This window comes from Arachis hypogaea, chromosome 4, assembly GCF_003086295.3.
Source record: "Arachis hypogaea cultivar Tifrunner chromosome 4, arahy.Tifrunner.gnm2.J5K5, whole genome shotgun sequence".
Lineage (NCBI taxonomy): Eukaryota > Viridiplantae > Streptophyta > Magnoliopsida > Fabales > Fabaceae > Arachis > Arachis hypogaea.
Window position 1 is genome coordinate 8,048,602 of NC_092039.1, and position 26,998 is coordinate 8,075,599.

The 26,998-nt window shown below is 39.8% G+C and overlaps 1 protein-coding gene, 1 non-coding gene and 1 pseudogene across 2 annotated transcripts; 1 reads left to right on the plus strand and 2 right to left on the minus strand.

Moving 5' to 3' along the window:
• Window positions 1-3,883: 3,883 nt before the first annotated feature.
• On the plus strand, window positions 3,884-3,991 carry LOC112798863 (small nucleolar RNA R71). The gene has a single exon (XR_003200460.1). It is a non-coding gene; the product is annotated as a small nucleolar RNA R71 (small nucleolar RNA).
• A 3,287-nt stretch (window positions 3,992-7,278) lies between these two features.
• Window positions 7,279-19,204, minus strand: LOC112796130 (NADH dehydrogenase [ubiquinone] iron-sulfur protein 1, mitochondrial-like; annotated as a pseudogene).
• Window positions 19,205-25,993: 6,789 nt separating this feature from the next.
• Window positions 25,994-26,509, minus strand: LOC114927543 (uncharacterized). The gene has a single exon (XM_029297555.1). It carries the CDS (start codon window positions 26,507-26,509, stop codon window positions 25,994-25,996), a length of 516 nt encoding a protein of 171 aa, XP_029153388.1.
• Between the last annotated feature and the right edge of the window lie 489 nt (window positions 26,510-26,998).

Below are 26,998 nucleotides of genomic sequence, written 5' to 3' on the forward strand. Positions count from 1 at the left end.
TTTTTGCCTCTTGAATAGTTTTGGCATCTCACTTTATTCTTTGAGGTTCAGAATAATTGGCATCTATAGGAACTTAGAATTTAGATAGTGTTATTGATTCTCCTAGTTCAGTATGTTGATTCTTGAACACAACTACTTTATGAGTCTTGGCCGTGGTCCAAAGCACTCTGTTTTCCAGTATTACCACTGGATACATACATGCCACAGACACATAACTGGGTGAACCTTTTCAGATTGTGACTCAGCTTTGCTAGAGTCCCCAATTAGAGGTGTCCAGGGTTCTTAAGCACACTCTTTTTGCTTTGGATCACGACTTTAACTGCTCAGTCTCAAGTTTTAACTTGACACTTTCACGCCACAAGCACATGGTTAGGGACAGCTTGGTTTAGCCGCTTAGGCCAGGATTTTATTCCTTTAGGCCCTCCTATCCACTGATGCTCAAAGCCTTGGACCCTTTTTATTACCCTTGCCTTTTGGTTTTAAGGGCTATTGGCTTTTTCTGCTTGCTTTTTCTTTTTCTTTTCTTTTCTCTTTTTTTTTCTGCAAGTTTTTGTATTCACTATTTTTTCTTGCTTCAAGAATCAATTTTTATGATTTTTCAAATTATCAATAACATTTCTCCTTTTTCATCATTCTTCAAGAGCCAACATATTTAACATTCATAAACAACAAATTCAAAAGACATATGCACTGTTCAAGCATTCATTCAGAAAACAAAAAGTATTGTCACCACATCAATATAATTAAACTAATTTCAAGGATGAATTTGAAATTCATGTACTTCTTGTTCTTTTTGTAATTAAAACATTTTTCATTTAAGAAGGCTGATGGATTCATAGGACATTCATAACTTTAAGGCATAGACACTTAGACAACGATGATCATATAGTAAAGACACAAATATAAATAAAACATAAAGCTCAAAAACCGAAAAATAGGAAAATAAGAACAAGGAGATTAAGGAGCGGGTCCACCTTAGTGAGGGTGGCGTCTTCTTCCTCTTGAAGAACCAATGGTGTTCTTGAGCTCCTCTATGTCTCTTCCTTGTCTTTGTTGCTCCTCCCTCATAGCTCTTTGATCTTCTCTAATCTCATGGAGGATGATAGAATGCTCTTGGTGTTCCATCCTTAGTTGTCCTATGTTGGAACTTAATTCTCCTAGGGAGGTGTTGATTTGCTCCCAATAGTTTTGTGGAGGGAAGTGCATCCCTTGAGGCATTAGTGGTTATGGAAAAACAAAAAGCAACACTTTTACCACACCAAACTTAAAAGGTTTGCTCGTCCTCGAGCAAAAGAAGAGAATAGGGAGTAGAAGAAGAAGAAAATAGATGAGATGGAGATGTGAGAGTGGTTTGGCCAAGGGGGTTTTAGGTGGTTATAATGTGTGAAAAGGAAGGATTGATGGGTTGACGTTGAGTGGGTGGTTGTGGGTGGGTTGTATGATGGTTTTGGAGGAGTAATGCAGGTGATTGGTGGAGGTTATTTTGGAAAAGAGTATTATAGAAGGGTGTGAAGAGGAGAGAAGAAGAGGTGGGGTAGGTGGGGATCCTGTGGGGTCCACAGATCTTGAGGTGATCTTGTAGGGTCCACAGATCTTGAGGTGTCAAGGAATTCACATCCCTGCACCTTTTAGGCGTGTAAAACGCCCTATGTATGCAATCCTGGCGTTTAACGCCAGACTGCTGCCCATTTCTGGCGTTAAATGCCACTTTCATGCCCATTTCTGGCGTTAAACGCCAGTGCCATGCTTGTTTCTGGCGTTTAATGCCAGCTTTCCCCAGGGTGCAATCCTGGCGTTTAAACGCCAGACTGCTGCTTGTTTCTGGTGTTTAACGCCAGTTTCATGCTCTGTTCTGGCGTTAAACGCCAGACTGCTGCCCATTTCTGGCGTTTAACGCCCAGAATGGTGCCAGACTGGGCGTTTAACTCCCATTCTGCTAGCCTTACTGGCGTTTAAACGCCAGTAAGCTCTTCCTCCAGGGTGAGCTATTTTTCATTCTGTTTTTCATTCTATTTTTCATTCTGTTTTTGATTTTTCAGTAATTTTTGTGACTCCACATGATCATCAACCTAGTAAAACATGAAATAAATATGAAAATAAAAATAAAATAGATATAATGAAATACATTGGGTTGCCTCCCAACAAGCGCTTCTTTAATGTCAATAGCTTGACAGTGAACTCTCATGGACCCTCACAGATGTTCAGAGCATTGTTGAGACCTCCCAATACCAAACTTAGAGTTTGGATATGGGAGTTCAACACCAAACTTAGAGTTTGGTTGTGGCCTCCCAACACCAAACTTAGAGTTTGACTGTGGGGGCTCTGGTTGATTCTACAGTGAGAGAAGCTTTTCATGCTTCCTCTTCATGGTTACAGAAGGAGATCCTTGAGTTTTAAACATAAGGTTGTCCTCGTTCAGTTGAAGGACCAACTCTCCTCTGTCCACATCAATCACAGCTTTTGCTGTGGCTAGGAAGGGTCTTCCAAGGATGATGGATTTATCCTCATCCTTCCCAGTGTCTAGGATTATGAAATCAGCAGGGATGTAAAGGCCTTAAACATTTACTAACACGTCCTCTACTTGTCCATAAGCCTCTTTTCTTGAGTTGTCTGCCATCTCTAATGAGATTCTGGCAGCTTGCACCTCAAAGATCCCAAGTTTCTCCATTACAGAGAGTGGCATTAAGTTTATGCCTAATCCCAGGTCACACAGAGCCTTCTCAAAGGTCATGGTGCCTATGTTACAGGGAATTAGGAATTTACCAGGATCTTGTTTCTTTTGAGGTAGAGTTTGTTGAACCAAGGCATTTAGTTCCTTGATGAGCAATGGAGGTTCATCCTCCCAAGTCTCATTACCAAATAATTTGGCATTCAACTTCATGATTGCTCCTAAATATTGAGCAGCTTGCTCTTCAACAATGTCTTCATCTTCTTCATAAGATGAGTAGTCATCAGAGCTCATGAATGGTAAAAGGAGGTTCAATGGAATCTCTATGGTCTCTAAATGAGCCTCAGATTCCTCTGGTTCCTCAAAGGGAAACTCCTTATTGGTCATTGAACGTCCCAGGAGGTCTTCCTCACTAGGATTCACGTCCTCCTCCTCCTCTATGGGTTCGGCCATACCAAGCAAGGTTATGGCCTTGCACTCTCCTTTGGGATTTTCTTCTGTATTGCTTGGGAGAGTACTAGGAAGAGTTTCAATGACTCTTTTACTCAGCTGGCCCACTTGTGCCTCCAAATTTCTAATGGAGGACCTTGTTTCGTTCATAAAACTTAGAGTGGCCTTAGATAGATCAGAGACTATATTTGCTAAGCTAGATTGATTTTGCTCAGAATTCTCTGTCTGTTGCTGAGTGGATGATGGAAAAGGTTTGCTATTGCTAAACCTGTTTCTTCCACCATTATTAAAGCCTTGTTGAAGCTTTTGTTGATCCTTCCATGAGAAATTTGGGTGATTTCTCCATGAGGAATTATAGGTGTTTCCATAGAATTCCCCTATATAATTCACCTTTGCTATTGCAGGGTTCTCAGAATCATAAGCTTCTTCTTCAGAAGATGCCTCTTTAGTACTGTTGGTTGCAGCTTGTAATCCATTCAGACTCTGAGAAATCATATTGACTTGCTGAGTTAATAGTTTGTTCTGAGCCAATATGGCATTCAGAGCATCAATTTCAAAAACTCCCTTCCTCTGAGGCGTCCCATTATTCACAGGATTCCTTTCAGAAGTGTACATAAACTGGTTATTTGCAACCATGTCTATGAGTTCTTGAGCTTCTGCAGGCATTTTCTTTAGGTGAATGGATCCACCTGAAGAAGTGTCCAATGACATCTTAGCTAACTCAGACAGACCATCATAGAATATATCCAGGATGGTCTATTCTGAAAGCATGTCAGAAGGACACTTTTTAGTCAGTTCCTTATATCTCTCCCAAGCTTCATAGAGGGATTCACCTTCTTTTTGTCTGAAGGTTTGAACATCCACTCTAAGCTTACTAAGCTTTTGAGGAGGAAAGAACTTGGCTAAGAAAGCCGTGACCAGCTTATCCCAAGAGTTCAAGCTATCTTTAGGTTGAGAGTCCAACCATATTCTAGCTTTGTCTCTTACAGCAAACGGGAAAAGCATAAGCCTGTAAACCTCGGGATCAAGCCCATTGGTCTTAACAGTATCACAGATCTGCAAGAATTCAGTTAGGAACTGAAAAGGATCTTATGATGGAAGTCCATGAAACTTGCAGTTTTGTTGCATCAGAGAAACTAATTGAGGTTTAAGCTCAAAATTGTTTGCTTCAATGGTAGGGATTGAGATGCTTTTTCCATGTAAATTGGATTTTGGTGCAGTAAAGTCACCAAGCATCTTCCTTGCATTATTATTATTTTCAGTCACGTCTCCTTCTTTTTCGAAATTTTCTGTCAGATTTTCTCCAGAGAGTTGTGCTTTAGCTTCCCTTAGCTTCCTCTTCAGAGTCCTTTCAGGTTCAGGATCGGCTTCAACAAGAATGTCTTTATCCTTGTTCCTGCTCATATGAAAAAGAAGAGAACACAAAAGAAAATATGGAATCCTCTATGTCACAGTATAGAGATTCCTTATGCAAGTATAAGAAGAGAAGAATATAAAAAGGAGAAGAGGAAAAACTCGAACACGGAGAGGAAGATGGGGTTCGAATTTTGGGTGGAAGAGAAGTGTTAGTAGATGAATAAATAAATAGAAGGAGATGAAGAAGAGAAGAATTCGAAAATTAAATAAAATAAAAATAAAATTTAAAGTTAAAATTCGAAAATTAAAATTGAAATTAAATTAAATTAAAATTTAAAACAATTAGTTAATTAAAATTGAATTTTGAAAAAGAAGAGGGTGATTTTCAAAAATTAGAAAGAGAAAATTAGTTATATAGTTTTGAAAAAGATAAGAATTAAACAAAAAGATAAGATTAATTGAAAAAGATTTGAAAATCAAATTTTGAAAAGATAAGAAGTTAGAAAAGATTTGAAATTGATTTTTGAAAAAAAGATGTGATTGAAATTTATTTTGAAAAAGATTTGAAAAAGAAATTTAAAAAGATTTGATTTTGAAAACTAAAGTTGATTACTTGACTAACAAGAAATAAAAGGATATGATTTTAAAATTTAAAGATTGAACCTTTGCAAGTAACAACTTAATATTTTTGAATCAATCACATTAATTGTTAGCATTAAATTAAAAAATATGAAAGAAAGATAAGAAAAAGATTTTTGAAAATGAATTTTAAAAAGTTTTTGAAAATATTAAGATAAAAATTGAAAAAGATTTGATTTTTGAAAAAGATTTGAAAAAGATATAAATTTTAAATTGAAAATTTGATTTGACTCATAAGAAACAACTAGATTTTAAAATTTTTTGAAAAAGTCAACTCAAATTTTCGAAAATTATGAGATAAAAAAAATGGAAAGATATTTTTTGATTTTTAAATTTTTAATGATGAGAGAAAAACATCAAAAATGACACATGACATAAAAATTTTGAATCAAAACACACAATGCATGCAAGAACACTATGAAAGTCAAGATGAACACCAAGAACACTTTGAATGTCATGATGAACATCAAGAACTTATTTTTGAAAATTTTTAAGAAAAGAAAAACATGCAAGACACCAAACTTAGAAATTTTCACACTTTAGACACTAACAAATTGAAAATACATAGGAAAAACAACAAAAGACACAAAACAAGAAAATATGAAGATCAAACAAGAAGACTTGTCAAGAACAACTTGAAGATCATGAAGAACACCATGCATGTATTTTCGAAAAATGCAAGAAACATAGAAAAATGCAATTGACACCAAACTTAAAAATTGACACTAGACTCAAACAAGAAACATAAAATTTTTGGTTTTTTTTCTTTTGATATTTTTCGAAAATTATTTGGAAGAAGAGAAATAAGGATTTCAAAATTTTTAATGTGAATTCCAGGAATCAAGCAATGTTAGTCTAAAGCTCCAGTCCAGGAATTAGACATAGCTCACTAGCCAGCCAAGCTTTTGTGAAAGCTCCGGTCCAAAACACTAGACATGGCCAATGGCCAGCCAAGCTTCAGCAGATATTGATACCTCCCTTGTATACAACAACTATGTGTGTAACTGCCAAATGGGTGAAGATCAACAAGCTCTTGTGATGATGAGTTGAAACCCCGGTCCAAAAGATTAGACATGGCTTACAGCCAGCCAGGATTCAACAAATCATCATGAAACACTAGAATTCATTCTTAAAAATTCTGAAGAAAAATATAAATTTTTTTTGAAATTTTTTTTGAGTAATTTTCGAAAATAGAGATAATAAAAACAAAAAGCTTAAAATTAAAATAAAATTACCTAATCTGAGCAACAAGATGAACCGTCAGTTGTCCAAACTCAAACAATCCCTGGCAACGGCGCCAAAATATTGGTGCGCAAAATTCGTGACGGTCCATCTTCTTTGGTAACGGCGCTGAAAACTCAATATGCGCGCTTATGATCTTTAATTCTTTGTCACAACTTCGCACAACTAACCAGCAAGTGTACTGGGTCGTCCAAGTAATAAACCTTACGTGAGTAAGGGTCGATCCCATGGAGATTGTCGGTATGAAGCAAGTTATGGTCATCTTGTAAATCGCAGTCAGGCGGATTCAAATGTTTATGGTGAATTAATAATTAAAATATAAATAAAACGTAAAATAAAGATAGAGATACTTATGTAATTCATTGGTGAGAATTTCAGATAAGCGTATGGAGATGCTTTGTCCCTTCTGTCTCTCTGCTTTCCTACTGCTTTCATCCAATCCTTCTTAATTCTTTCCATGGCAAGTTGTATGTTGGGCATCACCGTTGTCAATGGCTACTTCCCGTCCTCTCAGTGAAAATGGTCCAAATGCTCTGTCACAGCACGGCTAATCATCTGTTGGTTCTCGATCATACTGGAATAGGATTTACTATCCTTTTGCGTCTGTCACTACGCCCAGCACTCGCGAGTTTGAAGCTCGTCACAGCCATCCCTTCCCAGATCCTACTCGGAATACCACAGACAAGGTTTAGACTTTCCGGATCTCGGGAATGGCCGTCCATGGGTTTTAACTTATACTAGGAAGACTCTGATCTCACGATCAGGAGGCTAAGAGATACACATTCAAGCCTTATTTGCATGTAGAACGGAAGTGGTTGTCAGGCACGCGTTCATAGGTGAGAATGGTGATGAGCGTCATATAATCATCACATTCATCATGTTCTTGGGTGCGAATGAATATCGTAGAATAGGAATAAGCTGAATTGAATAGAAAATAGTAGTACTTTGCATTAATATTCGAGGAACAGCAGAGCTCCACACCTTAATCTATGGTGTGTAGAAACTCTACCGTTGAAAATACATAAGTGATAATAGAGTAGACATGGCTGAGTGGCCAGCCTCCCATGGAGGTCTAAGATAGCATAAAACTAATCAAAGATGATCTGAAGATATAAATACAATAATAAAAAGTTCTATTTATACTAAACTAGTTACTAGGGTTTACAGAAATAAGTAAATGATGTAGAAATCCACTTCCGGAGCCCACTTGGTGTGTGCTTGGGCTGAGCATTGAGCTTTAAACGTGTAGAGACCTTTTTTGGAGTTAAACGCCAGTTTTGGTGCCAGTTGGGCGTTTAACTCTGCTTTGCAACGTGTTTCTGGTGTTTGACTCCAGAATTGGGCAGAGAGCTGGCGTTGAATGCCAGTTTGCGTCGTCTAAACTCGGACAAAGTATAGACTATTATATATTGCTGGAAAGTCCTAGATGTCTACTTTCCAACGCAATTGAGAGCGCGCCATTTGGAGTTTTGTAGCTCCAGAAAATCCATTTCGAGTGCAGGGAGGTTAGAATCCAACAGCATCAGCAGTCCTTTGTCAGCCTCTGAATCAGATTTTTGCTCAGGTCCCTCAATTTCAGCCAGAAATTACCTGAAATCACAGAAAAATACACAAACTCATAGTAAAGTCCAGAAATGTGATTTTTAATTAAAAACTAACAAAAATATAATAAAAACTAACTAAAATATACTAAAAACAATGCCAAAAAGCGTATAAATTATCCGCTCATCAGGCGGCCTGCTGTTGTCAAAAGTATTCGGGGTGACAAGAGTGGAGGTGAACAGCGATTCTCAAGTCGTCACCTCCCAAATCAATGAAACTTATCAAGCCAAAGACCCTCTACTACAAAAATACCTGGAAAAGCTTAGGGGTCTAAGTAAGGATTTTGAGGAGGTCGTGGTGCAGCATGTCCCATGGGAAAGAAACACACGAACTGACCTCTTATCCAAACTGGCCAGCACAAAGCCAGGAACGAAAAATCATTCCTTGATCAAAGGATTGGTAAAAGAGGCAGCAGTCGCCCTGTGCATGACCCGAGCAAATGTCGCTCCTTCATGGATCGACCCAATTACTGACTTTCTGGAAAACGGCAAGCTTCCTGACGACCACAAGGCGACGAAGGCGTTAAGAAGGGAGGCGGCCAAGTACGTAATAGTACAAGGCCAACTATTTAAGAGAGGACTAAACCAACCCATGTTGAAATGCCTACGACCCAACCAGACGGACTACGTGCTAAGGGAAGTCCATAAGGGATGTTGCAGCCACCATATCGGGGGAAGGCTTTGGCCTGGAAACTCGTGAGGGCCGACTACTTTTATCCCTCGATGATGATGGATTCCCAAGAATTTGTCAAGAGATGCAAGAAAAGCCATGAAAATGCTAACTTTCATAAGACCCCGGCAGCCGAGCTAAGCTTGCTAATGGCTTCTCGACCTTTCAGCCAGTGGGGGTCGACCTTTTGGGACCCTTCCTGGTAGGCCGTGGATAGGTTAAATACCTGATTGTGGCCATTGATTACTACACAAAGTGGGTTGAAGCAGAGCCACTGACCAGCATTTCATCAGCAAACTGCCATAAGTTCATGTGGAGACAGGTAATTTCCAGATTCGGAATCCTAGAGTTCGTGATATCAGACAATGGGACGCAGTTCATGGACAAGAAATTTAGGGAGTTCCTCACGGGCATGGGGATAAAACAAAGGTTCTCATCAGTGGAGCACCCACAGACCAACGACCAAGTTAAAGCTGCAAACAAAGTCATCCTCCAAGGTCTCAAGAAGCAACTCGACCAGAAGAAGGGAGCGTGGGCAGACGAACTCGCGTCAGTCCTATGGTCGTATAGAACAACACCTCAATCCTCCACCGGGGAAACTCCTTTCTGACTTACCTACGGGATTGATGCAGTAATTCCTGTAGAGGTCGGGGAGCTAAGTCCACGACTATTCCTGGGTGGAATTGAGGAGGCTATAGAAAAGGATCTGGTCGACGAATCAATGGAAATGCGCACTTGTCGGAGACGGCGCTGAAGCAAAGAATAGCACTTCGTTACAATGCTAGAGTGCTAAGGAGGAGTTTCGAGCTAAATGACCTGGTCCTACGACGCAACAACGTAGGCCTCCCAACCCTCGGGGAAGGGAAGCTGGCGACTAATTGGAAGGACCATATAGAGTGACGGAAGTGGTCGGCAACGGGGCTTAAAAACTGGAACGTTTAAACAGAAAAGTGGTACCCCAAACTTGGAACGTGGCAAATTTGACAAGGTTCTACCCTTAGCATCCAGAACGACCACCCGTTTCACCGACTTAGTAACACCCGTTTTACTTTGTGTTGAACTATTGTTAATTTTTTATTTTTGTTAATTTTTTATTTTTGTCATTGCCTAACATGATTCTCTTTCATTTTATTCTATTTTTTCTTTATTTTTACCTTTATATGGCTTGTCAACTAACCAGTTTAGCGCGATTACGGCTTCACGGGACTGATCACCCCAGGAGCTAACGACATCGTGAACAATACATTAAGCGGCTAGAAAAGTAAGCCAGAATTTGAACTTTTGAAAGCCACGAACCGGCTTTGCTAATTACTAATGTCAAAATAAAACGGTAAACAATTTGCTATTACCAATGTCAAAACAAAATGGTACACAAGCTCGTCGATTACCAATGTTAAACAAAACGGCAAACAAGTTTACACAAACTACTAAAGAGTTCAAACAAGATATTACAAAGTCTATATACATCACTTATTTGGGATGTCAACAATCTGACCATCCCGAATAGTTTTGAAAGCTCCAATTGCAGAAGTGTCAAAATCGGGAGAAAGCAGCTTGATCTGGGCCTTGATCGGTTCCTCGACCCGTGATTTTTGTAGTTTATCGAGCTTCAATTGGTGTGTTTTAATTGTAGAAAATTAATTCCCATAAGGAATTTTATTATCTCCTTGTGTTGGAGGTGTGTCGCAACCTGGGTAGTTCGTCACCTTTGAAGTCAGACACTTTGTGGTAACCATTTTCTAAGATCTCAGTAATCTTGTAGGGTCATATCCAGTTTCTTGTCAGCTTTCCTTCGCCCAACCTTTATAACCCGATATTATTTCTTATCAGGATAAGGTCATTTGTGGCGAATCTCGTAGTCATTCTTTGTCTCAAAATCTCTTTTCTTATCCGAGTTTGCTCTCAAGTTTTTGAAAGAAGGTCGAGCTCTTCTTTTTGAGCTTGAATGTTACCAACCTCATTGTAGAATGTTGCCCTTTGTTTTTCTTTATTTATGTCAATGGGAATCATGACTTTTGTGCCATATGCATGTCAAAAGGAGATTCTTCAATAGTAGTTTGAGTCGTTTTCATATGCTTATAACATTTGTGTGAGTTCTGAAAAGTCAGTTAGTAAAAGCCAGCTCATAACACCTTTTTGCTAGTGACCTGCCCCCAGATGAATTCCATAGATTTCACTTTGGGTTTCATCTAGAACCTCTTGTATTCGAAGTCAGGACGCACTTTGATAGAGGTGTTGAGATCCCTCTTTTATAGAAAATATTACAGACTAGGATGTAATGCTGAGCTTCTTTCATTAATTTTCTTACCTTCCTTTACTCTTAAGGAAGGATTTTGAATTTGATATATTCAATGCTTGGAGTCATCTATCCCTAAATTGTGAGGATGTTCATCTTGTTGACTTCTTTTGATACTGAAGGTAACTTTAGTGTTTCTTGAATCGGGATTTTATTATTATCCCAAGTTTTGTACTGGCTAGCTTGGAGAAGATATCAACTTGACCATTATGCTCTTGGCTTATATGCCTGATCTTTCCTTCTTCATTTTTTAGGATGATCCCTGTCCTACTATCAGCTTTGTTTGATGATTTATCCCTTAGTCATGGAGCTCTCTTTTTGTTCTTTCCGCAAGGAAGTCGGCCAAGTAATGTGACTTGATCACCGCGAGCTTCGTGCTTCAAATTGAACTCGAATAGCTCCTATCTCACTGTAGCATCTGACGTGCACTATCCATTTTTTTGAAGGATATGCTTCATGGACTGATTGGTTCGGGCTTTGATGGTTTGAGCTTGAAAGTGGGACCACAATCTCTAGGATACCAGGACCAAAGCATATGCAACTTTCTCAATTTCTAATAGATGAGCTAAGCTCTTTGTAGTACCTTATTGGTGAAGTAGGCAAGCTTTTCCCCATCATCATCTTCTCTGAATAAAGCAGAGGCTACTGCTTTGTCAGCCATAACTAAATATAGAACGAGTTATTCTCCCATATCAGGTTGGGTAAGAATTGAAGGGTGAGACAAGAATTGTATGAATTCTTGAAAGACTTGTTCAAATTCCTCAGTCCATGTGAAGTCGAGCTTCCTTTTAAGCAGGTCGAGTTAACTTCAATGCCCCCTTTTGGTGAGCATGAACCCCAAAAATTTCCTTGCTTCTACGACGAAGGTGCACTTTGTTTGGAATATTTGTAGGTGTAGTTAAGATTCTACACACCAAATCAGACGGATAAGGTCGAGAGTAAGTTTTGAACTCTGGATACAAGTCGGGTATTGTTCATACGCTGGGTCGAGCTGTCCGACCCGGGATGTTCTACAAACAAAGCGACCAACTTCTTCAGGTCAGGACGACCCGACCTCTTCTCAAAGAGCTCGGCCAAGTCACAGGAAAGCCCAAGAAGGGCCCAAATCGAGAACCACGCCCCAAATCCTAAGGCAGTCCAAGCCTACAGAGAGAAGGGTGGTTCCTTGGAAGATAAGATGACCTCACTTAAAGATAAGATAAGATAACTAACTTATCTTATCTAAGAAGGTCACTCAATGCCATTATAAATACACTGGAGTACCCAGGTATAACTCATACTCTGATTCTACTGAAAACCTGCTTAATACCCTTGCTAACTTAAGCATCGGAGTCCCTTGCAGGTACCCCCACCCTCCGGTGACGAAGGATCAGCACCACCACCAAGTCCAATAAGTTGGACACAACAGCTCCGACCAGTATAGAAGATCTCGTCCGAGATCGACCTACAGTTTCAGGTAACCCTCGAAACAGGTATATTAAGTCGGGCATAACTGCCAACGTAGATCTAGTCTCTTAATCTTTGTAGATTGTTGATCGGATTTTTAATAATTTTGGACTTGGCTCTCATAATAAGCCAGTGCATGAATGGTGCCCCTGCTCGAGGTCGAACTTTATGAAGTCAAACTCAGGCAATTAGTCATGGCATTCTTGAATCTTACTATTTGTTGCTATGTGATTTTTACAAGTTATTTTGGACTCTCTTTCTGGGAGGTCAGGTAACTTGTTTTATACTTGTTGTGTCGATCTAGTAAGGTCGGATACTTATCTCTTGGCTTGAGGAGGCATTCTTACAAACCACCATCCTTTTTCAATTTGTTTTAAACAAATTGTTGTGAGGTCGGGTTACATTCTCTTCGTGTTGATATTTGATTATGATCACGCTGTCATCAAGTTATTTTTGCGATTCATTTTAGGTTTGCCCCTTGCCAGCTTGTTTTAGTACAAGTGGCTTAATGAGGTCGGACCACGATTTGCATTTATAACTTCTTACACCACTTTGGATTTCGTCACTTAAAGTCAGAAAAAGTGTGCATTAGGGAGTAAGGTGCGCTTTCTAGCTGTAGTATCCCTTTTGTTGTAGACATGGTACAATCTAGGTAGATCGTTTTCGAGTAAGTTGGATATGTTGTAGTAGTTCTTTTCCAAGTCTTAAGTGACTTTGTTGGGATCTCTTCATTTTGGTGTTGGCTTTTCTTCGTCCGATTTTGGCTCGATGTCATTTTGGATCAGGACAAGGTCGCCAGTTGAAAAATTCTTCGTATGACCTCCTTATGGCCATTTATGCTTAGGATCTGGCTCTTGAAGTCATACCTCGAGAAAGCGGTCGGAATTTCTTTGTAAGCTCTAAGCTTATCCGACCTTGTTGTAAAGTCTGACCTTTAAAAGAGGTCGGATTTTTCATTGTGAGCTTTTAAAGAGATTGGATTTTTATTTGTAGACTTGAATCCTCAGAAGAGGTCAGATTTTCTTCATAAGCTTCGATCCCTAGAAAAGGTCGGATTTTTCTTTCAGGTAAGCTTCGAGGTTTTCGACCTCTTTGTAGAGTTGATCATGAAAGAGGTCGGATTTTTTTTCATAAACTCCAAAAAGAGGTCGGATTTTTCTTTATCAGCCTGGAGGTTTTTTTATCTCAGTGTAGAGTTTCACCTTTAAAAGTGGTCGGACTTTTCTGTATGAGCTCTAAAAGAGGTTAGAATTTCCTTTGTAAGCTTGGAGATTTTTGACCTCATTGTAGAGTTCAACCTTTGAAAGAGGTCGGCCTTTTCTCTCTGAGCTCGAAAAGAGGTCGGATTTTGTACAGTATTTTTTGATCTGGAGACTTCTTTGCAATTGCTCATATGGTTATGTTGATCAGTAGATCTATCACAGGAATCTACGTTGGGATGTTGGAAATTTCTTGGGACCTTTGCGCGTATGACCTCTTTAAAGAAAAGATCGTCCCCTCCAATGAAGACTAAGCCTTTGTCATCCTGACTTTCTTTTTCCCTTGTCTCGGATTCCAGTTTTCTTGATTTATCTTCAATCTCTCTTCTATTGTGAAGCTCTTTTTGGAGTTGGCTCTCCGATTCTCTTCGTCGTTGTAACTTGTTTTCCAAGAGGCCTCCATTTTTTTCTGAAGTTGGACGCAATTTATCCTTCTAGATGTTGATCATCCACCATTATCAAGGGTTGAGCTCTAGGTTCCCGGCAATGGCGCCAATGTTTCGGGACTTACCTAAAACCAAATGATTAGGCTCGAATGGAAGGCCCAAACGTTGAAGGAAGGTGGCCTCTGAGTTATCCTATGTCAGCGAGCCGCCGTTCGAGTTGTGTGTTTGGAAAGGTGGGAGGTGGTACCTACAAGACACTCCAATGCCTAAATCAGCAAAGGGTTAAGCAGGTTTAAGTGTATTGGAACCTAGATGTACCAGAGTGTGTCAGGGTATTTATAGGAGACGAGCCAATAACCACGTTGAAGTAGTTCCACTTCTGATGGTGGATAACCGTCTCTTTATCTTAGGATTGTTGGGATCTCCCTTCTAGAAGTGGGAGAGAAATTTACGGAGGCAGTTATTCACTTAGATAAGTGTTAAGTCCCTGCTTACGTCGAACCCAACCTCTTGAAGAAGGTCGGATAAGTGGTGAAGGCCAATCTGCTGGATTGAGCCTTTTAACTTAATTTGGGCCTGGTTTATGATTTGGGTCAGGATATGATTTAACTTAAAGGATGTGAATCTGCGATTCCCTTCCACGTAGTTTTTTATTTTGCTATTTATTTTATGTAAAAACTCATTTAGTCTCTAGCGGTCTATTTACAATTTAATATAAGTATAAATTACGATAATTTGTAATAGTTTATGTATAAATTTTAAAATTTCTATACTCTATAATAATTTATATAATTAAAACAAGTTTCGATACATGTTTTAAATGTTCGTAATATGAAGAGTTCAAGTGTTATTTAAAAGATATTAGTTTATACTTTTAGAATGTTTTAATTTAATTTGATGTATTTTGATTTTGTATATTTAATTATTAGATTGGGGTTTATGTTTGTGAGTTTAGAGCTTTTCTATATTTTAACCTAATAAGAGGTTATAAATATCTCATAAACGAAGGTAGTCGTAGTATAGAATGATTTAGAAATTTAAAATTTTCTTTTGGTTTCGTAATGAAACCATGGTGTGGACAATTGAAGTTGAGAAGTCTCTATTGTTGCATCAGAAAATTGGATAGAAGATTGAGAAGTCCTTCAATTCAATTTCCAAACTAAGGCGTTGACAAGTTAGGCTGAAGAATCCCTTTCTTGTTGCGTCAAGAAATTGGGTAGAGAGTAGAATAATTCTCTTTGTATTCAATTTCAATATATCCTTTTTGTTTCTATTTCAATTTCAATTTATCTTTTTTTATTCCGTTTGAATCTTTATCTTTTTGTTTATCTTTTATTCCTTTATCAGTTCAAAAAATATAATCATTATCTGAATGTTGTAATTGAGTAATTTAAATTCTATTTTATTTATTTATGCATTTTGTCTTAGAAAAAGATAAATAACTGCATATTATCAGTTAAATATTATTAGGGATATTCGATTTAGTAGGATATCAACTGTGTCCCTAACGGAATTCTTTCTAAAATAGTGCCAAACATACAGATTGTTAAAAAAAAAAAAAACAAACGGACTCTAAGTGAAATTTGGTTTGAGAAGGGAAAAAATAATAATTTATTTATAAGATATAATAATATTTTTATTTTGACGACACTTTTTTTTTAACAAATTTATATAAAATATAATAAAAAAAATTATCTAAAAAATAATATTATCAATGCGAAATTTGATATTAAACACACAAGATAGTATTAGATAACCAAATACAAAAAAATAATGCACCCAAGAAAGCACAATGTGTAAATAGTAGATGAACTCAGCAAAAATATAGAATGCTTCACAAAAATTCTTTGTTGTTGATAGTCTTGTATTCTCTAAACCTACCCATGCCTATAAACCCCAAAATAACAGTTATAGAATCAAGTGCATGGACACGGTAACTACTAAAAAGAAATGGAATTTGAATAAAACAAGAACCATTTGATCATCAGCATAGTTAGAAAGACGTACATAAGGAATATTTAGAAATGACTCACTAAAATCAGAGACTAGTGATATACCTGGGTACCAACCAACAAAAAGACATCTGCATTCTCAAGACCAGCAATGCTAGTATTCATAATATATCCCGATCTCAAATCTGCACTAGTATTTTCACCAATGCCTTCACACCACACATTATTTGATCCCATCTTATTTACAAAATCTTTTAGTGCAATCATGGACTCAGCATTGGAAAGTTTGCCAGCTATTCCAACAATTTCTTCTGGTTCAACTTTGTGGGCAACCTCAGCTACCACAGAGAGGGCATCGCGCCAGCTGACAGACTTAAAACGTCCATCAGGACCACGAAATCATAGGTTCATTTAACCTCTGCCTCTTCAAACCATCATAACAAAAGCGGGTCTTGTCTGAAATCCATTCTTCATTTATGTCCTGCAAAGGGAATGCAGAATAAACTATATCGGCAAACTATAAATATAAAAATGAACCTTCTAGACAGAAGAAAAAAGGTGCTACAGTAACAATGACAAAGAAGCATGGAACTATGAAAAAATATGTTGAACAACGAAAATTTTGCAGGCCAAAGTTTGTGGGGTCCAATATAAGGCATGCAGGGAGTCTAGGTAAAGCACCTTAATCTCCCATCCCCTCCCCTTCCTCCCCCCCACCCCACAGGATCCTGTTGAGTGAAAAACTAATGAGGGAATGCAACCCCACCAAAAATACATTAACATGTTAAAACCTTACTGTCCCTCCAATATCTCACCCACAAGAGGATCAAGTGCTCCTTAAACATCTGCAGACTAACAACAGCTTAATGTATCAACAGAGTGATGATTTTTGTTTACAGAAACAAATAAATTTAAGTGCCACAAAAATAATTGGAGCCACAGCAACGACAAGAAAGAACCACAAACAGTTAAGTAAAATATTTTCATCAGATCAAACCTCATTTAGACGAGGGAGAATACGCATGACTTCAGGTCCTCTGCTGTCAATTCGAATATTGGATCCAACGGCATCAGTAACATCAATGCTTTCTGTTCCCTTTAATTCCCAATTTCGGGCTTTAAAAGCAAAAGGTTTCGACGTGAGTGCTCCAACAGGACAGATATCTATCACGTTTCCAGAAAGTTCACTTGTCATAAGTTTCTCAACATATGTCCCAGGCTCCTCTCCACTGCCACGACCTAACATGCCAAGATCCTGAACCCCAGCAACCTCTGTTGCAAACCTAACACACCTGTTTTTTGGAGGGGGAAGGAATTTCACAAGAGCCTTTTAGCAAACCACATAACATTGCTTTACACAACATTTAGCATTCAAGTGAGTAAGTGAAAACATAAAATGGAAGGTAATTTTTACTTCATGTAAATTAGTTTAAGACAACTTAAAAGAAGCCAAAGCCAGCCCAAACAGGAACAAAATGAAAATCAGATTAACATATCTCCAAGGAAGGCAATTTTCACTCCATGTAAATTAGTTTAATACATAATCTTTTTCAAAATCTTCCATAATGTGGTATCGACCACTGACTCATTTTAGAATAAGGGGATGCTTAATTCTTTTAAAGATTATTCCACAAATAAACATGATATAAACCATTAAAGTGGAAGTTACTTATCTAGAACAATATAATCATAGCTTGTATAACATAATGCATTCCTGACTTCCACTACACAGAACCTTTATTTATTTATTTTGATACAAAAAGAAATAGCACCTTTATATCCAAAATTCACACAATTAGATTTGCAAAATATTTACCTTGTACATTGAATGCAACGAGTCATCACAGTCTTCACCAAAGGTCCAAGGTTCTTATCTACCACAGATCTCTTCATTTCAGTGAACCGACCACGATCAGAACCAAAAGCCATTGACTGATCCTGAAGATCACATTCCCCACCTTGATCACAAATTGGGCAATCTAGTGGATGGTTCATCAATAAAAACTACATCACTCCTTCTCTAGCTTTCTTTGCAACAGGTGTGTCGGTCTTAATTTTCATTCCTACAGATCAATATCTCATTAGCATAAATCTTTAACAAGAATCAGATCAATAAAAGGTTAAAAACCCCATCCAAACACAATCCAAGCATTGTATTCATTTAGTGTGTTCGGCTTAATGCGAATGATAACTTATAATTTCTCTATTATAGAAACACAATACAGGGAAATCAGTGTGCAAAGAGAGAAAGGGAGAACTAGTGAGAAATCTGCAAAATTAACAATTGACACGGATAATTACTAAACACAGAAACAACGGTTTGAAAGTTTGTTCTTTTTAAAAAAAATATAAAATAAAAAAAGCACCAAAGATAACTGGATTAAAGCTAAATGATATTTCATTACCATCCTCTACAAACTACATCATGTCAACAAGGCAACAACGTAACCCGATCAAACTTCATAATATGTTCAAGGAAGCACAAATTTGGACATAAACTGTTAATAACAAAGTTTTGTACATGCCAGTGGAAATCAATTAAAGAAAAAAGAAATCATCATAATGTGCCGAATCCCTCTAATCATGAACATGATCAAATTCCAACATGTCATAACCGTATCCGGCAATCACGATACAAGAGGGACACTAAAATGAAATCCTATGCATATAATCAACAAAAGGACGAACTACAACAGCTAATCATTCAAAAAGAAAAAGAAGAAGAATAAGAAGCCGACCAGGAAGAGCAGGCATGGCGCAAGAAGCAACAGGCTTGGGAGACTTCCCGACCACGACAAGACACATGCGGCAGTTACCGGCAATGGAGAGGCGGCTGTGGTAACAGAAGCGGGGAATGTCGACGCCGGCAACCTCACAGGCCTGAAGGACAGTCATGCCCTTGGGGATTTTCACCGGGTACCCATCCACGAAGACCTCGATGGCGTCCTCCGGGTTAGGGAAGTGTACCCTAGCGCCGGCAACGGGGGTCCGGGGCGGAAGATCCGGGGGAGGGGCCTGGGCCTGGGCAGCTCGGGCTTTTGGAGCTCGGGCTTGGAGACAATGGTGCGGATGAAGATGTTCCTAGGGTTTTGAGAATTGAGTAGCCTTGAGGTGGGTCTCATGGCCTTTGAAGCTAACAAGCCCAGCCCCATTTTTCGTCCGATTCCTTCTTCTTCTTCTTCTTCTTCTTCTTCCTCCTCTCTCTCTCTCTCTCTCTCGCTATATATATATATATATATATATATATATATATATATATATATATATCTATGAGATTGTGTTACGGCGTTCCTGTGGGATTTGAGGGGTGCTGTCGGATCGTTGCAGGAATCTGAATCTCCGATTGATCTTTGGGTCTATTGATTTGAGTGGGGAGAGTGTTGGTGTGTGTGGAGTTGAAGGGGAAGAAGAAAAATTATGGTGGGATGCTCCGGTTTATTATTCGGGTTGATCCGGTCTGTATACGAATGGTGTTGGTGAATGAAATGATGAATGTAGAATGTTGTTCAAATGGGCCTCTCAATTTCATGCTGCTTACGCTTGTAGTTTCCTCTCCACATTTTTTGGGAGCATTGCCCATTCGTTCAGTCACCGACCTATGCTTGTGATTGTGACCAGTGAGGGACTACGCCAGTGTTTTTTTTTTCTGGATGTGGCCCAATGGCAGCTAGGCTGCCCAAAGACCCGAAACCGCCCTACCCGGACAATAAACCGGATCTCACTCAAGCTTCTCTCCACGCACCAGGAGGAGGTCTTTTTTTTTTTGGAGCTGGGCCATGGGCCAGAGATCTGACCCGGCCACACAACCAGAACCCGATTCGCCCCTAACCCGATCCTGCTAGTGGCCGACCCTAAATCTAATGCCATCTTCCTCGCTAGGGGTGCACATGGGCCGGGTGAAGCCGGGTTTGATGTGACCCAGACCCGACCCGAAATATACACCAGGTCTATTTATTAGACCCGAACCCGGCCCTAGACCCGATGAAACCAATACACTTTCGGGCCACAATTATATCGGGTAAAAACCGGGTGAAAACCGGGTCGTTAACATTACATTACGTTGATACCTTCTTGTAAACTAGCATGTAAAAATATCCAAATTTCCAAGGCTCCAACCATTAGTTAACATGGTAAAATTTACTTAGAAAAATATAACAAGAACCAATCATTCTTCAAAATTAAAGCATAACTACAATCAATACTAATATTGTCTAATAATACCAAATATTTAAATCAATACAAATAACACAATCTTATGTATTAGTCTAAAATCTTATGCATTCTAAACATAAAACATTAACTTATAGTCTTATAATGACTAATAACACAAAATATTAAGGTTTACAATACTTAAATTTCACGTAAGAATAGTCATGATCCATCACTAATAACACAAAATATTAATTGTGTATGATGACCGGACCACCGGGCCGACTTCGGGTGACCCGAGCTATGACCCGGACCCGACCCGAAATAATGACCGGGTCTATTTTTGAGACCCGTACCCGACTCCAAACCCGATGAAATCACTCCAAATTAGTTCCTAAAGTGTTCGGGACCGGGCCGGGTCTGTGCACCCCTATTCCTCGCATTGCTCTCTGTTAGCGCTTTATGTTGTCGCCAGAAGCTCCCTTACCAGACCGACTTGTTGCATGGATTTGACGCCTGAAGCATCCTTCCCTTTTGGTGTCCTCCGGTCCAATCTGCAATGTATCTTTCTGAGTTCTCCCGCAACCGCCGTTTTCCTCGATAGCCCGGTAATGAAGCCTCTGATGATGGGTCCGCCTTGGAGCATCCATTCGGTCTGTCTCGGCCACAGTGATCGCCTGCCTCGAAGCAGTCCGCATAGAACTAGGCCCCTCGGCGCTCCCTCCTCGATCCAATCTCCAAGCTTCGTCAATTGGATTGCTCCTCTCTTCAGTTGGCCTATGCGATGCCATGGGTCGATGCTGCGCTCCCCCTTCAGCTTCTTGCATGTCCCGATCTTCCATGTCCACCCCCTCAGGTAGCTCCTCTTCTGTTTGATTTCACTCTTCATCTTCTAGCCACCACTCCATCGTTGAGGGCATGTCTCATCTTTTTTTTTTTTTGGTAGATTGAGGGGCCAAAGGCCCAAGACAAAGGAAAACTAAAGGGTTACATTACGAGGCATAGGAGCCCCAAAAACATCATCAACAACTATGGAATTAAGCAAGGGTGGAGGTGAGTTCCAGTATCTAATCTCCAGGTTCTGTTCAAGACTATGGGTGGCAAGCCAATCTGCACATCTGTTCGCTTCTCGATAGATATGTGTGAATTTAATTTCCCAATCTCCATTGATAAGGGTTCTTATTCTATGATATAGCGCTGAATCCGAACCCGTCTTCTCCTTGTGACTCAATATGCTCTCCACCACCGCTTTTGAATCGCATTCCACCCACACCTTTGAAAAACCCAGCGTCTTTGCTGTCTCCAAACCAATACACACTCCCCAGAGCTCAGCTATGAAGGCTGTGTAGAAGCCAATATTTTTAGAAAAACCTATTATCCATTGGCCATCACTATTTCTAATTACTCCACCACAACCTGCCTTTCCTGGATTATTTTTTGCTGCTCCATCCGTATTCAATTTTACCCAACCATCAGAGGGTCTGTCCCACTTAATATTCATGAGAGAATATTGCTTAGGGTTGGGTCTATTTCGGCTAAAAATTTCCTGAATTTTCAAAGCATCTTCTTGAATAATCAAGTGTGTCATTGGAGGTCTTCTATAAGGGTATTGGAAGATTTCCATGTTCCTCCAACTCCAGAGTTTGAAACAGGCCACCATGAAAGTGTTAACCCACTCCACTTGAATCGAGCTACCCCAATCGAAGTTTAAACTCCGCTGAATCCATTCCTTCCCCTGGATGTTGAAGAATAAAGGCAGGGCATCTGTTTTGACCAATCTCTTCCACACCTTCTTGGCTTCAATGCAGTCTCTGAGAACATGAATTGTATCTTCGATCTGATTGTTGTATTTATGGAAATTGGGGGAATTTCCATGCCACTTTTGCCTCCTTGAGTTCGTTGGCAGTTTCCCATGAGCAGCTAACCACATAAAATTTTTTATCCTCTGAGGTCCTTTCCAGTGCCAAATCTGATTCCACATACCGTTCTGACAAGTTGGTAGATTGGCCAGAGCTTTATAAGCCGACTTGATTGAAAAATTGCCATCCTCTGAATGTCTCCATGCTATATTGTCATGAGGGTCAGTTTCCTTTGGGGCAGGGATTACGTTGATTCAAAGGATGAATTCTTCGGGCAAGTACTTTCTGAGCTCCTCTATATTCCATTTGCCATCTTGAGTAACTAAATCTGCTACCCACGCCTCTTCTTCAAAATTGGGGCCATTTGTATTTGCATGCTCAATCAGGCATCCATTCATGTTAAGCCAGTCCTCCTTCCAAAATCTGGTGTGTTTGCCATCTCCAACTCTGTGAATGGTACTTTCGGCTATAAAGGGCCAAATCTGTTGGAGAGCTTTCCATAGTCTCGAACAATTTGCTTTGGCATATGGATTGAGCGTTTGATCTCCTGAATTGTATTTATGCCATAACACTTTGGTCCACAATGAAGATGACTCTGTTATCATTCCCCAAGACAACTTTGCTAGGAAAGCCGTATTCATAACATCTAATTTCCTCAAGCCTAACCCACCAGCCTCCTTGGGAAAACACAAAGTATTCCAATTTATGAGGTGTGCCTTTCTCCTATTTTGATCGTCGCCCCAGATAAAGCGTCGCTGTTCTTTCTCCACCTGATTGCAGATAGACTTTGGGATCTTGCTGTGTTGCATCGAAAAAAAGGCTATAGGTGTGATGGCTAATTGAGCTAGAACCACTCTCCCTGCCATCGATAAGCTATCTCGTTTCCATCCCTGCAAACGACCCTTCACCTTGTCAATAATATGACTGTAACTTCGTTTGGTGCCTCTACCTTCCAAGATGTATGCCCCCAAATATCTACCAACTTCCCTTGTCTCTTTGAAACCTGCAAGATCAACAATCTCCTTTCTCTTAGCCGGGTTAACCTTCTTGGAGAAGAAAACTTGTGTATTTTGGCCATTCACTATTTGTCCCGATGCTTCACAAAATTTATCCAGACAGGATTTAATAACTTCCATTTGGATGCTTGAAGCTTCTCCAAAGAGCATCAGATCATCTGCAAACATCAAGTGTGAGATAGGCAGACCATGCTTACCAATTCTGAAAGGCCTCCATTCGCCCTCGACAACCTTATCCTCAATCAAATGTGCTAATCTGTCCATGCAAATAACAAAAATATAGGGAGACAAAGGGTCCCCTTGCCTAATACCACAGGACGGTGCAAACTTCTCTGAAGGCTCCCCATTCCATAAAACCTGGAAACTAGTTGTTCGAATACATTGCATAATAATGTGAATCATTTCTGGAGGCAGGCTGAATTCCATGAGGCACTTTTCAACAAAATTCCAATTAAGATGGTCATAAGCCTTCTCTAGGTCTATCTTTATAGCCATGGACCCTTTTCTCGCATTGGATCTTCTCATACTGTGAATAATCTCTTGGGCAATCACTATATTATCTTGTATTCTTCTACCTGGAATAAAGCTCGATTGAGTGGGAGAAATTCTTTTATCAAGGACAGATTTAAGCCTATTAGCAATTACCTTTGTAATCGTTTTGTAAGAAACGTTACATAAGGAAATAGGCCTGAATTGAGTAACGAATTCTGGTTGATCATTCTTGGGGATCAAAGCAAGGAAAGTGTTATTGACCTCCTTAATATTACTAGGGTTGGACCAACAATTCATGACGAAACTCTTTAAACTGCTACCCACCAGTTCCCAATTAGCTTTATAGAATCCCGCTGGTAATCCATCTTCACCAGGGGCCTTGAGAGATCCCATGGCAAATATGGCTTGTTCTATTTCATCCGCCTCTACAACTCTTTTCATCTTGAGCAAGTGACCTTGTTCCATCTCCGGATAGATAGTCTGCGTGTGAAGATTACAATCTCTGTTGGGATTGGTTTCCTGGAACAGATGCTTGAAATAGGAACAGACATGCACTTTGAGACTGTCAAGGTTATCTATCCAGCTACCACTAGAATCTCTTAGCTTGAAAATCTTGTTTCTTCTTCGGCGAATAATGGCTTTGGTGTGATAATATCTTGTATTACGATCTCCTTCAACCATCCAAGTCTCTCTGGATTTTTGTAACCAGAACATTTGTTCTCTATCCAAGATCACCTCTAGCTCTTTGTGAAGATCTTCCTCCAAATTGTCCAGGAACTCGCTTCTCCCATATCTAGGAGAATTCTGAATCCCCTTTAGCCTGCTGAGTAATATCCTCTTTTGATTGAAGATATTTCCAAAAGTGTTGAGGTTCCACTGCTTTACTTTCTCCACAAACACCTTTATAGATTGATCAAAGGCCAAATCTCTGTTCCAGTTATTCTTGAGAAAGGGTTGAAACTCTTTGTGCTGCATCCACATATACTCGAAACGAAATGGCTTGTATTTCAGAACATGACTGTTGCCTGTACACTTAATCAAAATGGGATGGTGACCGGATTTTATCCGCGGTAGAGTCTCTACACAGGACTCATGAAAATATATCCTCCAATCAGGATTGGATATGGCCCTATCCAAACGCTTGAAGACTCTTTCTCTGCCCTACCAAATCGGACCTCTCCAGGTAAAGCGCGTACCTTGGAAACCCAAATCCATAGCTAAGTTGGGAGGAGCTCCTCCTTTCTTTTCGCTTATGTCACTGATATCGTTGAAGTCCCCGCAGAGCATCCAAGGACAGTTCATCGTAGGGACCAGATTAGCAATATAATTTCTCAACTCCCTTTTCCTTTCTTCATTTGGATTAGCGTAGACGATAGTAAGGAACCTTTTGCTCAGATTGTATGAAACCAAGACGTGCAAAGCTTGTTCATTTCTACTTATCTCTTGAATATAAAGACTGGGATTATTCCACATGAGCCATATTCCTCCTGAAAACCCCTGAGCATCAATCATCAAATTGAAGTTAAAACCTGTTTTTTTAATAGCATTTTGTGCAACTGTACCACTGCACCTCGTCTCCTGAATTGCAACTAAATTCGGCTTGTATTAAGACACATACTCTTTCAACACTTTAGTGAAATTTGGGCTAGCAGCCCCTCTAGCATTCCATGAGAAAATAATCATCACTATAACAAGAAAAGAAGGAAGCTTAAGGCTTCAGTGTTCAAAGATGTACTCTGAGAACATATAGGCCCATTTAGGCCAAGTTCATATCCTCCCCTACGGGTGCAGCATCTCTATTACCCCATTCCATCACAGTCAAAGTGCCTTCTGCCATGACTTCATCTAAGTCTGATCCAGAAAAGCATGGAACAGTTGGGTCCGGCGGTTTTGGGTTAAGGATTGGGTCCATAGGGGTTTCCTTCATCACTGTTTCATTTGAGAGAGTGAGTTGGGTTTGAAAAGGGTTGGGTATGTTTGAGGAAGGCATGTTTGAATGGTGGGCCAAGGTTTCTTTTGGTTGATTGGCCCGAGAGACTGAGATAGGCTCAAAGTTGCTACACTCATGATGGTTACTCGTTTTTCTCTTTGGTGTCTGGGTTGGATTACCTTGGGCCAAAGAGATTGGCTCTACAACTGTGCCTGTCGTGGACGCTTTAGTTTTCCTCATTTGACTCCCATTAAGAAACTCCTTTGGTGCACCGTTTGGGATCACGTTGCATGAGGACACTTGCTGACGAAGACCATTCTCATTGTCACCTTTGGCTTGCACATAATCCGTACCTTGTGCCAGAACATCGTATCTTGTCGTATTCGCCATCTTTTCCATATTATTCTTCTCCCCACGATCCTTATGGCCACTATCTCCACTCTCCTTGGCAGCATATTTTCTTGTCCTTTTTTGCTTTTGTACTATCATCCATGCACCAAAATTAGGATTCTCATTAATGACTTTTTTGCCCTTATCAACCTCCTTCCTCCCTGATTCCTCCTGCCTCGCCTGAGCTCCTACCTATGCATTTTCCTTCTCCGTTTGGGCTGAAGTCGTTGGCCCCGCTTGCATACAGCCTTTATTAACATGCCCAAATTTACCGCAATTGAAGCAAACCATATGTAAACCCTCATATTCAATGAAGTAGTTCTGGCCATTCACTAAATATTTGGCATCTAGAGGCTTGTTCAGATCAATCTCCACACACAGTCTTGCGAATTTTCCTCTTGATTGATTGGCCGTGTTCATATCAACCTTGAGGGTTTTTCCTATCTGGTCTCCAACTGTCCCCAGAAATCTCTTATCATAGTACTCAATGGGCAAGTCAGGAAGACGGACCCATGCCACTATCTTATTGATCGACACACCGAAGGGATTAAAATCTGGCGTCCATCGGCGGATAGTAAGGTAATGATCAAACAGCATCCATGGTCCTCCTTCTAGAACATACCAGTAGTCATCTTCATTGAATAGCCTGACCACAAAGAAATCGTTTCCTAGATCAATCAAGTCTAGCCCTCCAGATTTCGCCCACATTGTGTCGAGCCTCCTCTTAAGTACCCCGTAGGAAATACTCCTTCCCAGCAGCTTGATAATAAAGGTGTGTTTCCACGATCTTTCTAGTCTTTTCTTCTCAGCTTTATTTACCTGGATGTTGAAAATGCCATTCTGTAAACGGTTCACAATGATGGAAGGGGTTGCTCTCTCCTCCTTTCATGCCTTCCTGTAAGCTTTTCTCTGTGCTTGGCTCCACTCCAACATTTCTTCCATCATCCCCGATTCATCTTCATCGGAAGACTCCCCTTCGTTGGTCATTTCCTCATCTGAGTCTTCAGAGTCCTCATTGTTCTCTGTGCTACCATGGATTACCAGGTCTGCATATGTTCTCCTTCTTCCCTTGGCTCCCACAAAAGTGGTCTTATCATACATCCAATCCTCCTCTCTGGAAATTCTGGAAGTCTCTCTGATATAAGTGCCCCCGTCATTTCGAAGCTTTTTCTTGCTCCTCTGTAGCTGGTTAGCCTC

What these genes read in the sequence shown, in the direction of transcription:
- LOC114927543 (XM_029297555.1), bottom strand. Translation starts at nt 26,509, where the DNA reads ATGTGGGCGAAATCTGGAGGGCTAGACTTGATTGATCTAGGAAACGAT.